The 12395-nt window shown below is 41.1% G+C and overlaps 2 protein-coding genes across 4 annotated transcripts in view; both read right to left on the bottom strand.

Moving 5' to 3' along the window:
- Nucleotides 1–946, bottom strand: part of LOC109469697 (zinc finger protein OZF-like) — a 6553-nt gene extending 5607 nt beyond the window's left edge. Inside the window, exon 1 of the mRNA XM_019768265.1 lies at nucleotides 21–946. Coding sequence (XP_019623824.1) covers nucleotides 21–940 — 920 coding nt within the window. The 5' untranslated portion in view covers nucleotides 941–946. The remainder of the gene's footprint in view (nucleotides 1–20) is intronic.
- Nucleotides 947–2407: 1461 nt separating this feature from the next.
- LOC109469708 (mRNA export factor-like) lies at nucleotides 2408–8380 on the bottom strand. 3 transcript variants are annotated; one of them, XM_019768284.1, is made up of 11 exons: nucleotides 8271–8380; nucleotides 7626–7859; nucleotides 6932–7024; nucleotides 6481–6567; nucleotides 6025–6111; nucleotides 5566–5637; nucleotides 5201–5308; nucleotides 4952–5058; nucleotides 4658–4727; nucleotides 3984–4178; nucleotides 2408–3010 (listed from the first exon to the last, which is right to left on the bottom strand). In XM_019768284.1, the coding sequence occupies exons 2-11, from the start codon at nucleotides 7842–7844 to the stop codon at nucleotides 2918–2920; spliced, it is 1131 nt and encodes a 376-aa protein (XP_019623843.1). In that variant the 5' UTR covers nucleotides 7845–7859; nucleotides 8271–8380; the 3' UTR covers nucleotides 2408–2917. The 3 variants fall into 3 exon arrangements, with proteins under 3 accessions (XP_019623843.1, XP_019623842.1, XP_019623840.1); XM_019768283.1 differs by having other exon boundaries at nucleotides 8266–8380; XM_019768281.1 differs by lacking the exon at nucleotides 8271–8380 and adding an exon at nucleotides 7955–8182.
- Nucleotides 8381–12395: the final 4015 nt, after the last annotated feature.

Consider the following 12395-nt stretch of genomic DNA (forward strand, 5'->3'; position numbering starts at 1 on the left):
TGCTTTGTGCTGCTCTGTACCCACACATCCCACAGATGAAGGGTTTCTCACCTGTGTGCTGTTTCATATGCACAGCTAGGTTAGACTTGCTGGCTGTCCTGAACTCACACTCCCCACACATGAAGGGTTTCTCACCGGTGTGTACAAGCATGTGTCTGTCCAAATCACTTCTACGTAGTGCAGAATGGTCGCATTGATCACATTTGAAGGGTTTCTGACCAGTGTGTCTGAAGGTGTGTATGTCTAAATCACGTTTTGAGGCAGCAGCATAGTCACATTTGTCACACTTGTAAGGCTTCTCGCCTGTATGTTTCCTCATGTGTATTGTTAACTCAGACTTGTAGGCTGTCCTGAACCCACACTCCCCACACATGTAGGGCTTCTCACCAGTATGTTTAAGCATGTGTCGGTCTAAATTACCTTTATCTGCGCTAGAATAATCGCACAGGTCACACTTGAAAGGTTTTTCACCAGTGTGTGTCCTTATATGTCGAACAATATTTGCCTTATCAGGTGTTCTGTGCCCACAAATTCCACACATGAAGCGTTTTTCACCAGTGTGTGTGACCATATGTCGTTTCAGGTGGCTTTTCCATGCTGTAGAAAAGTCACACTGATCACACCTGTAAGGCTTTTCACCTGTATGCCTTCTCATATGTTGCAGAAAGCCAGATCTGTAAGTTGCCTTGTATCCACATTGTTCACATACAAAGGGTGTTTGCTTATCTTGCTTTGCAGAACCACCTGCTATCTGTTCTGCATCAGTTGGGGTTTTCTCATTCCACTGGGACATGTTTCCTTCATGTTTTTCCTCCAATAAAATGTCCCTGTTCCTCCGTCTGTCCTGCCGTTCCTTTTCTGTTGTCTGCTTGCCCCTCCTAGGCCTGCCTCTCTTGTTCCTAGAACATCTTGTCGGCGGTACGTCGATCGACTTGTCCATATTGAATTTTCTAATAATTTTAGAAATAAAAAAAAAACATCAAACAAAATAGACAGATGCAAATATTAAGTAAAGATTACATTTATATAGGGAATATATACATGAACGTTAACGCATGCCGCTCACCCCCCAACGTATCTGATCCGTGCTTGGATTTTTCTGTCCAAGGCACTGGTTTCTCTACCTTGCCTGGAAGCCAGACTAGTATCGGGCCTGTTTCCTTCGGTAGTCAAGAGCACAAAATTACCGCTATTGGGGGAAAGAGGGAGCCCGAGAGGAGTTGATATAGGGGATAGGCCGATATACCAGTAGCACTGAAGCCCGCGGTGTCTGGTACACAGCTGCCCCCCACCCCCCAAAATTGCCCTTGGTCAGATAAAACACACAACAGTATAATCACTGCTGTATCATTACCACGAATCATGGGGTAGAACAAAGCAAAGACCTACCTGTCTTTGTTAATGTACAATAGTATATATGTAAGTAGCGCTACTCCCAGTTCTGAAGAAAATCACGCCATTTCATTTCTGATTCTTTGACGCCGACCACACACAGGAGCACCATTTTCCCATACCCAAGATGCATTGCGCCTGGGGGGCAACATTTCCCAGGTTGCATAGTACAGCTTGTTCTTCTGTGCCAAAAACCTCCTTGCTATGGGTCGAATTTGACAAGTAGAGAATGAAATTTTGTGTGTTCTTTTTTTTAATAGAAAAAGGTGAAAGGTGAAAGATTTGAAATGGGCTTTCTTTAAAAAAAAAATAAGCGTTCATGTTCAAACTTTTTTATAATACCTGCCAAATTTAATTAACCCCCCAGCTACCAGAGATAACGTTACTAATTGGATAAAATAAGGTACAAGGAATGCAATAAAAATCATTACCATGGCAACAATTGAATGATTATTATTGTATGTGGTGGAGCCAGAAATCTCCATTACAATTCTAAGAAAAACTTATGTTCACTACACTTCCTCAACTCTTCCCCCTACTGAGCCTTCCTCAACTCTTAGCCCTACCCCACTCGTAGCCCTTCTTAACTCTTCCCCCTACCCGACTTGTAGCCTTCCTCAATTCTTAGCCCTACCCCACTCGTAGCCCTTCTCAACTCTTCCCCCTACCCCACTCATATCCTTTATCCTTTTTATCCTTTATCCTTCAAAGGAGGAACAGCTGTTACTTCATGTTTGTAAAATGTGTCACTTACCAGATGAAAAGATACTAATAGACGGCAATAATAATTGGACTTGTTGGATGACATTGCAGAAACCTTGTTACTTCAGACCCAAAACATGTCCAGGTCTACCACTCACACAGTTACCCACATAGCAGTGCTTGTCACAGCAAGCACTTAGTCTGCAAGGCCCCTTATCAATGAGGCAAAAGAAAAACAAAAGCTACAAAAGCTCATATTTAATGTAACGTAGGTGACTTCTCCGAACTCTTGTATTACATGCCTTACAAGTTATGTTAGTTTTACAAGGACATGTATGCAGACCTAAATATCTGTACAGCAGTGTGAATACTACAGTGGTATGAAAACAAATTATCACAACTCCCTTAATCCTAATTACTAACAGATAACCTTGTTATGTCATCAGTATTCGGGACAAAAAAGATTTATCCCTTTTGAGAGATATTGTTTTGGGTGGCAATATCACCTAACAAGTTTACTTGCATGAGGTTCACTAACATTCATGATCATAGTCTTTTTTACCCTATCAGACAATCTGTTCAGTGCAGGTAGGACAACTATGGGCAACTAGCCTACATACATTATCAGTAACATGTCTTGCCTTCCATATGCCGTTGCAGTAGTCTTAACGTAATCTAGCATGATATTATCTTGGGTAGAACTTTATATAGTTTTGCATGTTGCTTCCTTTTGGCTACTCTCTTACACAGTCTAGGTACATGTAGTTTATACTGCATCTACTTTGCTTGTCTCTCTAGGTCTCTGCTCAGTAGTTAGTCATCTCTAGGTCCGTCTGTTCCTAGGCTTGAGTTCCTCAGCACAGCTGCGCAGCAGGATGCAAGGTTTCTGCTGTTGTGGGTTGTAGTACTCATGGCCCTGGGGTGGGGGTGGGGGATGAAAGTCAAATCAACTTTGTCACCAGAAAATACCCAGTGAAGATTACTAGTAGCACAAAACTGAAGACATGAGTGTCTGCACATGGCAATATCTAATGGCACCACAACAGCAAACAAGACTTGTGTAAGGCTGTTAACACTTTCTGAGGAAGTCAAAATATTATCAAGTTAGTACACGTAACTTAATACCTAATTCTATATCCATAGTTCTCACCAGGCTGTTTGAGCATAGGGGCCCCCTACGCTGTGATTTTGACCCCCTACGCTGTGATTTAGCCCCCTAAACTGTGTTTCAACCAGCGTAGGGGTGGTTTTTGGGGGCAGAAGCTTCATTAATCTTTAAAAAAATGAAAATATAACTTAAGAATGAAGCTATAACAGAGGGAAAACAAAATCTGTCCTCCAATAAACAATAAATAGTGTCTTAAGTGGTTAATATGAGTTACAAAATTTTTTGGGGAGAATATCAGGCCCATGTTTTGGGGACTCGGTGGGTGACTCGCGCCGCAGAAAGTTGCCCTTCTATACCTGACCCCTACGCTGTGAAAAAATCCTGGTGAGAACCCTGATATCCATAAGTTATATCTATAGTGGATCGGATGGATTCCAAATTAAACAGAGCCCATTGGACACTGTTTTTAACTTAAAATTGGGGGTCGATTTCCAGTGTGTTGAGTAAATTACAAAACACACCCACATAATGAGAATTCAACTGTTCTTCAACTAAAAAAAATTGACTAACCGGAAGTTTCAACCGAATCACTGAGTCTACGTGACTTTCTGACAGCATTCGGGTCAGAAAGCTGGTAAGGACCGAGTGATTCAGTCGAAATCCACTGAGTTTGACATGAATTATATTTCACTCTATACTAAGGTAACCTCCTTGACATTTTAATTCTCATTATGTATTGTACCAACTCAGATGAACTTTTATGCTAGTAAAACACACTCACCTTTGACCAGTCATAACTAGCTGCGTATGCAAAGATGTTTCCTCGGGGGTCAATTGTGCAGGCAGAAATAGGCTGATTCAGCTGCTCCGACGTCTTCAGTTTGGTACGCGCATCCTTGTCCCAGAAACTGAACTTGCCATCGGACCCCACGGTGGCCAAAGTTCCATGGGCGGGATGAAATGCTATTCCGTTCACCTAGGAATTTAAAATCAGGTTTGTCAATGTGATGTTTCTGTTTCATTCAAGACATGCATTATGAAGTTGGCAAACTGTTCACAGGCTGAATCTACATTTTGTACTTAAATAGGTAAAACCAAAAGCAAAATAGTGTGTTTCCCAGCCTAAAAGACATGATAAGTTTTAAACTTGCAACAAAATATCTCACAAATTAAGATAATGCATCCAAATCTACTTTTTTGTGGCAAAACAAACTGACCAGACCCCATATAACTGTAATAAACAAATATTGTCTATATATGTCAGGTCTATAACATTTCATATATTGAATTACATTGAATTACAAAACATGCATGTACTCCTTTAAAACATGCATGTACTCCTAAATAGTTAGAGAAAAAGGATTTCATTTTCAGCAGTACCAGTATACATGTGGGGTTGTGTCCTGTGTAATGTTGAAGCCTAATATCTAAGACTGCAGAAAGTTTAAAACTTACAGCATAAATGTCTTGCACAGTGTTGTTACTACCATTAGACCGGTGACACTTGAAGGTGAAGTTATCTCTCCTGAAAAGTACAGGTGTAGAATATTATGGAATGATAGTAGAGGCAAACTGGCCAGTTAAAAATCAATGTCGCTACATGACTGAAAATAGCTTGGTCATCAGTGTCACATTTGTGCATGGCATACATGATACACATTGTTCATAACATTGTGTATGAGACAGTAAAAAGGTTAAGCATGACTTGTTAAGCATTCATGAAACCATGGCCAATAATACACTACTTACGGGTTGGTGGCATTCACATAGTGGATGGCCACCCTTCCTTCAATAGAACCTAGAGCAAACCCTGTAGGGTGGCCATCTTTGTCCTTAAAGATGGAAACACATCGATGCTGTGGGAAATAAAAAGAAAAAAGAAGGTATTAATGGCTTCAATTAAGAGGTAAGAAAATCTGTAATGGATGTTTTAACTGTATTTTTTTACATACAGAGCAAAGTAGAAGGTTAGCTTTACAGGGACTTGAAGAGACCTACCTGATACTTCAGAGGTGACTCTATTTTCTTGTACTCTTTGGGCTGATTCTCCAGCTGATAGACAATAATGCCCCTCCCTGCTGTCCCCACCACAGCCATGGGGTACATCTGTACAGCACAAAGAACAAGTTAGCAACACCAGCTGACAGCTGTCATGGAGGTCATGTAATGAAAAAACCTGTGAAAACAGCAAGTGCTACCAGATGCAGATGCGATTAATGACTTTCACCCTCTGCGACAGACAACCCAACCATATATAATACAACCTAACTTAATGTCCATGTGGAAACAAAGAGACACACACGGACACACAGACAAACCAAATGTTAATTATCTGTTTTAGCACAGTACGGTACGTAACTCACCACATCAGCACAGTAGCACCTCTCAGGCAGTTGAATCGTCATCATAGGGTTTGGAGTTCGTGTGTCCCAAAACTGTGGAGGAAAGGCCATGTTTGAAGCTGGAGAAGTGCTGCAAGTTTGTTTCATTGGTTCTCAGACATCTTAAGGAGAAGGTTAACAAGATGAAAGAAGAGGGCTGGCCAGAGGAAAAACCTGAATTGATTTAAGTACAAAATGTATATTCATATCCTGAAGCCGAGTGCACCAAGACATTAATGTGCCTCTTGAGTCAAGTCACTGATGCCTCCTCTGTTTAAGCCTAAAGGGCTGCACAGATCTCACATGACCTATGGATCTACCATTTCTTGTCGAGGTGGACCTTTGACTGTGTACCAGACTACCAGTGAGTTACTCCATGCAACAGAATACAGGACAAAACATCATGTGCTATGTAACACATCATGTTAAGCAAGTGGTTACCTTCAGGGTCTTGTCCCAGCTGCCTGTCATTAGGCAGGTGTAGTTGGGGGCCTTGACCCAGTGAACTGTCTTGATAGGAGCATCATGCTGAAACAGAAACATCATCATCATCAGTTACAGCCGGTGCTGAAGTATCCAAGTAAAACATAAAATACACACACAAATAAACACACAGACACACACAAATATACACACATACACACACACACACACAAATAAACACACACACAAATACACACACACACACAAATAAACACACACACAAATACACACACACACACAAATACACACACACACAGGCACAAATACACACACAAACTCATACATGCACACAGTCACACACACACACAAACTCATACATACACACAGTCACACACACACACAAACTCATACATGCACACAGTCACACACATACTCACACACATACACACACTCTCTACCAAATCTGCTGCTGACCTGTGCCACCTGAATACACTGGTTACTGTTCAGGTCCCACATCTTGGCTTGTTTATCACAGCTGGCTGAAAACACCTTGGTGCCATCCTGATGGGTAGAGGTACATAGAACAGACAATGGTGTTATAAACATAGCACTGGTTGTATTGTCATATACAAAATGTACATGTATGCAGCAGGGCTCAACAAACCACCTGCATGGTAAAATTAGATATTTCTATCTGGACCTAACCTGCACTGGTCTAGGAACTGGGTTTATAGGTGTATGTGAAGTTTTAGTACAAGCTTGACCCTGGGTAAGTCAGATCGCCCAATGGCCAAAGATTGGAGGGAGATCCGATCATTGGGATGGCTGGGACGGAGCAACCATATTGAATGTTTCGCAGCCTAGGTACTATGACATCCACATGCACACAAAAACATGCTTGGATAAATGAATAGGAGATCCTTACATCTGACCAGCACACATCCAGTACAGGGCCTGTGTGCTTCTGTTCTGCCTTAGGGATGGTCTGTCCATTCTGTTCAATCTGCCAACACCGTACCTGGAGAAACAGTCAAATTTTCAGTAAACTAAGGGAGGAGCAACAAAGGATAGTTATAGTTCCTTGGAATGACTAGTATCAAAAGTAATGACCACATTGTCAACCTTGCCATACATTGTACCATGTACAACTGTCAAGCAATAAAGATCATTATCATTATCATTTAACTACTCGTCTAAAATATTCCTTTACATGTAGAAATATGAAGTTGCACCTTTAATAAATATGCACAAACTTTGAAAATTGCCTGCAAATTGATGTGATTATGTCAGGAGTGAATCAAATGTGGCCAGAAGATAGAATCTTCGAATCCACAGTCAAAGTTCAGAGAGGGGTGATAGGCCCTGCTGCATATTGCCTTTCTTCACACCCCTCACAAAGTTAAGTCCTTCTCCATATCCAAAATGTATTCCTTGTGGAAGATTCTGTCTTCTGGCCACTCTTGATTCACTCCTGACATCATCACCCTTTTGGAAAGTCAGTGCACATCAGTGCATCATTCATCTTAGGAAGAAGTTAGACTAAAAATTGAAGGTGAGTTCCTATGGATTCTACCAACACAGATAGATAAGCTATCATTTGGAACTTTGTTTATATTTACATTGTTGTCCCAGGATCCTGACACAAGAAAGGTGGAGGTAGTGGTGGGGGTGGCTGCCGGGCTGAAGGCCATGGACGCCACGCTGTCATCTGGCGGAGACACAACCTCGATGTCCTTCATGGGATTGTGGGTACCCTGGGTCTGTGCCGCTGGGGTGGAGGTACCACCGAACACGGACGTCCCTCCAAACGCAGTACTGGTCTGGCCAAATATGCTCATTGTTGTGTCTCCAGTCTGGGGGTAAATTGTAATGTTAACGTTAGTTATTAAATTTCATCAAGGAGGTTACCTTAGTATAGAGCTATAGAGTGAAATAATAATTCATTTACCTTGATGCTCATAGATAAAAAAGTTACAAAGCCGTACTTGTCATATTCTTGACAAGAAGAAATGCACTTAAAAGTACTATGAAAATATCAATGCGATAAATACAGTCTTCCAATATGACTAAATTTCACTTGTGTTCTAGAAAGCTAGATCTAACTCTAAGCACGTCACTAGCTGACTGTGCCCCCCTCCCCTTCCTGTACTTCATTTAGGCACACCCACACACGCAAAAGCTAACAGCTGTCTATTTGTATTGTCAAACATCACGTGAGCATGAGTTTGCATAAAATTTCACACATATGAAATTTCTTACCTTACCGACAAAAGCACAACAGACCCTAAAACAGCGACGTTTCCCGTGCGGAACTGGCGCGCGCCTATAACTTGGCTTTTGACCCCGGAAATACAACTTACAAGCTGCCTTGCCCGTGGTGCTGTGCCTTTCCTGTAATCCGCTAGATGGCGCAAATTATTGTACCCTGTCCGGCATGTCCTTTGCAGCTCTGAACAATGGATAACGTTACTGTCTTAACACTTTCGTGTCTCTGCCAGTAACCTCCTTGCTAGCCTCTACCAGGCTTCTCAGAACCCACAAACCCTCTATTTGTCTATTAGGCCAATTTACTACAAGTATTTATTTAGCAACCGGAGGAGCCTGGTAGTAGAGGCTTTATCCTCTCCAACACATTTCAGCCTTGCAGTAATCTCCAAGCAGATCTGTCAGTGGCAGTCGAAACCAATGGCGACGTTATGGCTGTGTATGTTGGCCAATGTGATAGTGCCTTGCCAATAGTTACGACTTTTCCACTAAAATATCTGCTGGGAGGTTTGACATCAGCCTTGCTATCACCCCTCAACTCTTCCTCCTGCAGATGTTTTTGGGGACCTGTTTAAATAGCCTGGGTACCATCCTACATGTATGCCAGGACTCCCACACTAGTACAAGTAGGCATACAAGTAGGATAGTACCCAGGCTACTGTTTAGATTCTTCATGGACAAAAGCTAGTCTACTCAGAGCCATCTATCAGAGCCCACACATTACAGAGCAGCTTTTACAGAGAAAAGTCTGGCATCTTCCAATGTTATGAACAATGCATTACATTTAGAGTCAAGGTCTCCTGTGACAAACTTCAGCCAGAAACAGTGAAGTTAAAGGACAGCACATTTGAAAAAAGTTTTATTCAGAAAATAGAGGATCTTTCGTAAATTCACCAGTGTTTGTGTGCCAGATGTGAAACCAGCAGGTCAGTAATTATAGAAGTATGACGTATTGCAACTTTGTGTTAAGTACACACAGATAAACTCATGCTTTCCATGTGAGATGCATACTGCAACCTTGTAGGGAAAGAAAGCTCAACAAACTAGAAGAAAACCTTATGTAATCGAAGCTTGAACATAATATTTGACAGGGGGACAATATAACGTAATTGCTTCAAATGTCAATAAAAGTTATCATCTAAACTACAGATATTGACATGGCTGTTTTTATTGTTTAATTGCTCTTCTCATTATGATTACACTATAAGATACATGTCCACTTTGCCCATGCCAGTTACATATTGGACTCTAATTGTGTTAGATATGCAGTACATAAAAACCTCAGTTTGTCCAACTGATGACTATGTAGTTGCACTCTGCCATAATGTCTAATGTTTTAAATATGTGTGGAAACTGATCCTAATTACTGCATTGTATGTACAATTTGTGTTTAGTGTAAAAAAAATACATACTGGTACTGTACTGATTATCTGTGAATACTCCTGCGCTACTCTTCCTTCATCACATTAATGCAGTTTAACATCCAACAAAGCTAAGGGGTACAATGTAGCTATTTTATTTATAATATAAGCCTTGATATAACAATATACAGATAGTCCCAGAGGTTGTAGTGATGTACAAATGTTCAATTCTATCTTGTAGCCCTTACCATGAAGCTTATTGTCAGTTTTTTATTTATCTGTTCTTAACAGCCAACATTTGCAAGCCAAAAAGGTAATGTAACGCCATCTATCATGTCACACTTTTATCCCAAACTTGCTCCATGTGCAAATAAAGTTGTGTATCACCTAAGATTATTGCTATTCAAAACTAAAGACCTAATGACTCTAATGATTAACTGCTGACAACAAGCAATGGTAAGGCTTTTTAACTTTCTTGAACTTTTCAACTGTACAGTTCTGAAATTTTAACAAGCAACCAAGTATACATAGCAATCCATCCAAGGCCAATTTCTTTTATTCAACTGTAGTCAAAGCTAACTGTTTCATATGTCTCTTCTGCCATTCCACAAGAATCCATCCACAAGAATCCATCTGAGAGGGGAAAGCCTGGGGGTTACGTTCCCTCCTGAAGCTGAGTCTGCCTTCTTCGCTTCTGCCTTGAGCTGTTTTGTCGCATCACGTCTGCATCCCTGAAGACAGAAAGATAATGAAAAAATCAATCAAGACCTGATTACCTCCTTGAAAATGTAGGTATTGTTTTGGGTAAATGACTGATTGAGTGTCTAATATTTGTGATCAGCATTTCAAGGTCTGAAGCATGGATTGTGATGATATTTGGTATGTGGGTATGCCATGGGAAGACAAAGGTCAAGATAGATTTTGGATCTCCTGGCAGCTTTTTGGCAATGCAGAACTTTCAGTTTTTGTCTCTTTTGTCCTGACCGGTTGAACCTGGTGTGATGTTTTGGTGGTAGATAGCTTTTACATTGTAACTTATAACATACAATATCATCAACCTGACAGCAAGCTGCAAGCTGGCATGTAGGTTTACCTTTGTTTCCTGGCCTCTAGACCTTGGCCCTTGTTGGAACCCTTGTCTCCAGAAGTCTTCTTTTTGGCCTGGTCCTGCTGCTTTTTCAGGTTCTTTGCACGGGCCAGTTCACGCTGGTTTCCACCTGAAATCACACATGTACCAAACTCAGTGATTACTTTTCAGGGATCACTTCTGGGCGTGGGTGTGGACGTATTAAATCAGGTATTTGAATTAGACCAAGCATTGTCAACATTTATTTGCCTCTCTGAATGTCCTTCCAACATGATCTGAAAACAAACTGGCAATGTAAAAAAAATGAGGCCCGTGGAAGTTCGTGGACGAAATGTAGGATAAATAGATGAAAGCTAAATAAAAGAATACACCAGCCAAATTTGCCGCTTAAATTATGAATATTATGGAGTTCCTGAGGATTTAGATTTTTCCGGGGGGGGGGCTCGTCACTGAATGACATCCAGTAAATTTCTAGCGGGGACCAATCAGAGGGCTGCTGAATAATTTGAATATTTATCAAGGCCCACGGACGCGGTTCTTTCACTTGTAAAGTAGCCAATTACCACCGAGCCGGTGGCACACGATGGGCGAGAACATGTATTTCACACCCATTGTACGTCGACATAAAGCGCTTATACATTACAAACAGAATTTTCGTAGGACTGCCATTACTTTAGTTTGCAGCATGTCTATTGAGAACGAGTATCTTCATAATTCTGCTGGCTGTTTGTAGAAGAACGGCGGAATAAAACAGTTTTCAGTACCAACACGACTTAGCAGATAACACGTAATGAAGCCCACTTTTTTACGCAGATTGTAGCACTACGTAATGTTACACAAACTAACAGTAGATGTTTTAAGGAATTCACAGAAATGACAATGATAGATAATGTAACGCATATACATTATACAGCACAAAATAAAGAGTAACAGTAATGTAGTCGTCTTTGGCCGGGTATGGCAAGTTATAGTACGTACATGTATCGGTTCAATCTTTAACGGGTAAGTTGACAGCAACAAGCAAGTTGCATAGGTTCTATTTCTTTTGTAGCTCACTTGCGTCTAATTTTGGGACGAACCCATGTTACTTTTTCGCAGCAGTTTTTCATGTAGTGGTTACTTCGACAGCCTTTCCGCTGACGCAAACATACTAGTTTGAGGTTCCACAGTTCTTACAACGTTAGCGCTTGAAGTGGTGTTTTCCAAGTTTGTTGGTCTGGTGATGTTGTCTTTGTTGGCTTGTTGTCTGTCATTTCCCTCCATTTTTATGTTTGGCGGCCCGTCTTCGATGGGTTGGGTTTGGTTCACAAATATCCGAGGCTTCGCCAAGATCCGTTCCTTCCCGTACGTAGTAGCTATATAGTCGCTCGCTCCATTAGCGCTAGTGCAGCCACATTTGAATGTGTAAAACTTAATGTCTACAGTCCCATTTTGATTCGTTCATCAAAGTAGATTTTACTAAGGTATGACTTTACCATGGAGGTAGAAAAATTTTCTACCTCCATGGACTTTACTAAGTGATTGTGGAAGTACTAGTACTTAGTACTGATGTAAACAAGAAACAATATACGCGCTCTGGTTGAGTTTATGGCATTTACATGAAACAAGGTGCTAATAGCCGCTAGTCGGTGACGCGTCAGCAGCCCTATGATTGGTCCCCGCTAGAAATCTACTGG

This window comes from Branchiostoma belcheri, unplaced genomic scaffold, assembly GCF_001625305.1.
Source record: "Branchiostoma belcheri isolate BF01 breed outbred unplaced genomic scaffold, Haploidv18h27 scaffold21, whole genome shotgun sequence".
NCBI classification, from domain to species: Eukaryota; Metazoa; Chordata; class Leptocardii; order Amphioxiformes; family Branchiostomatidae; genus Branchiostoma; species Branchiostoma belcheri.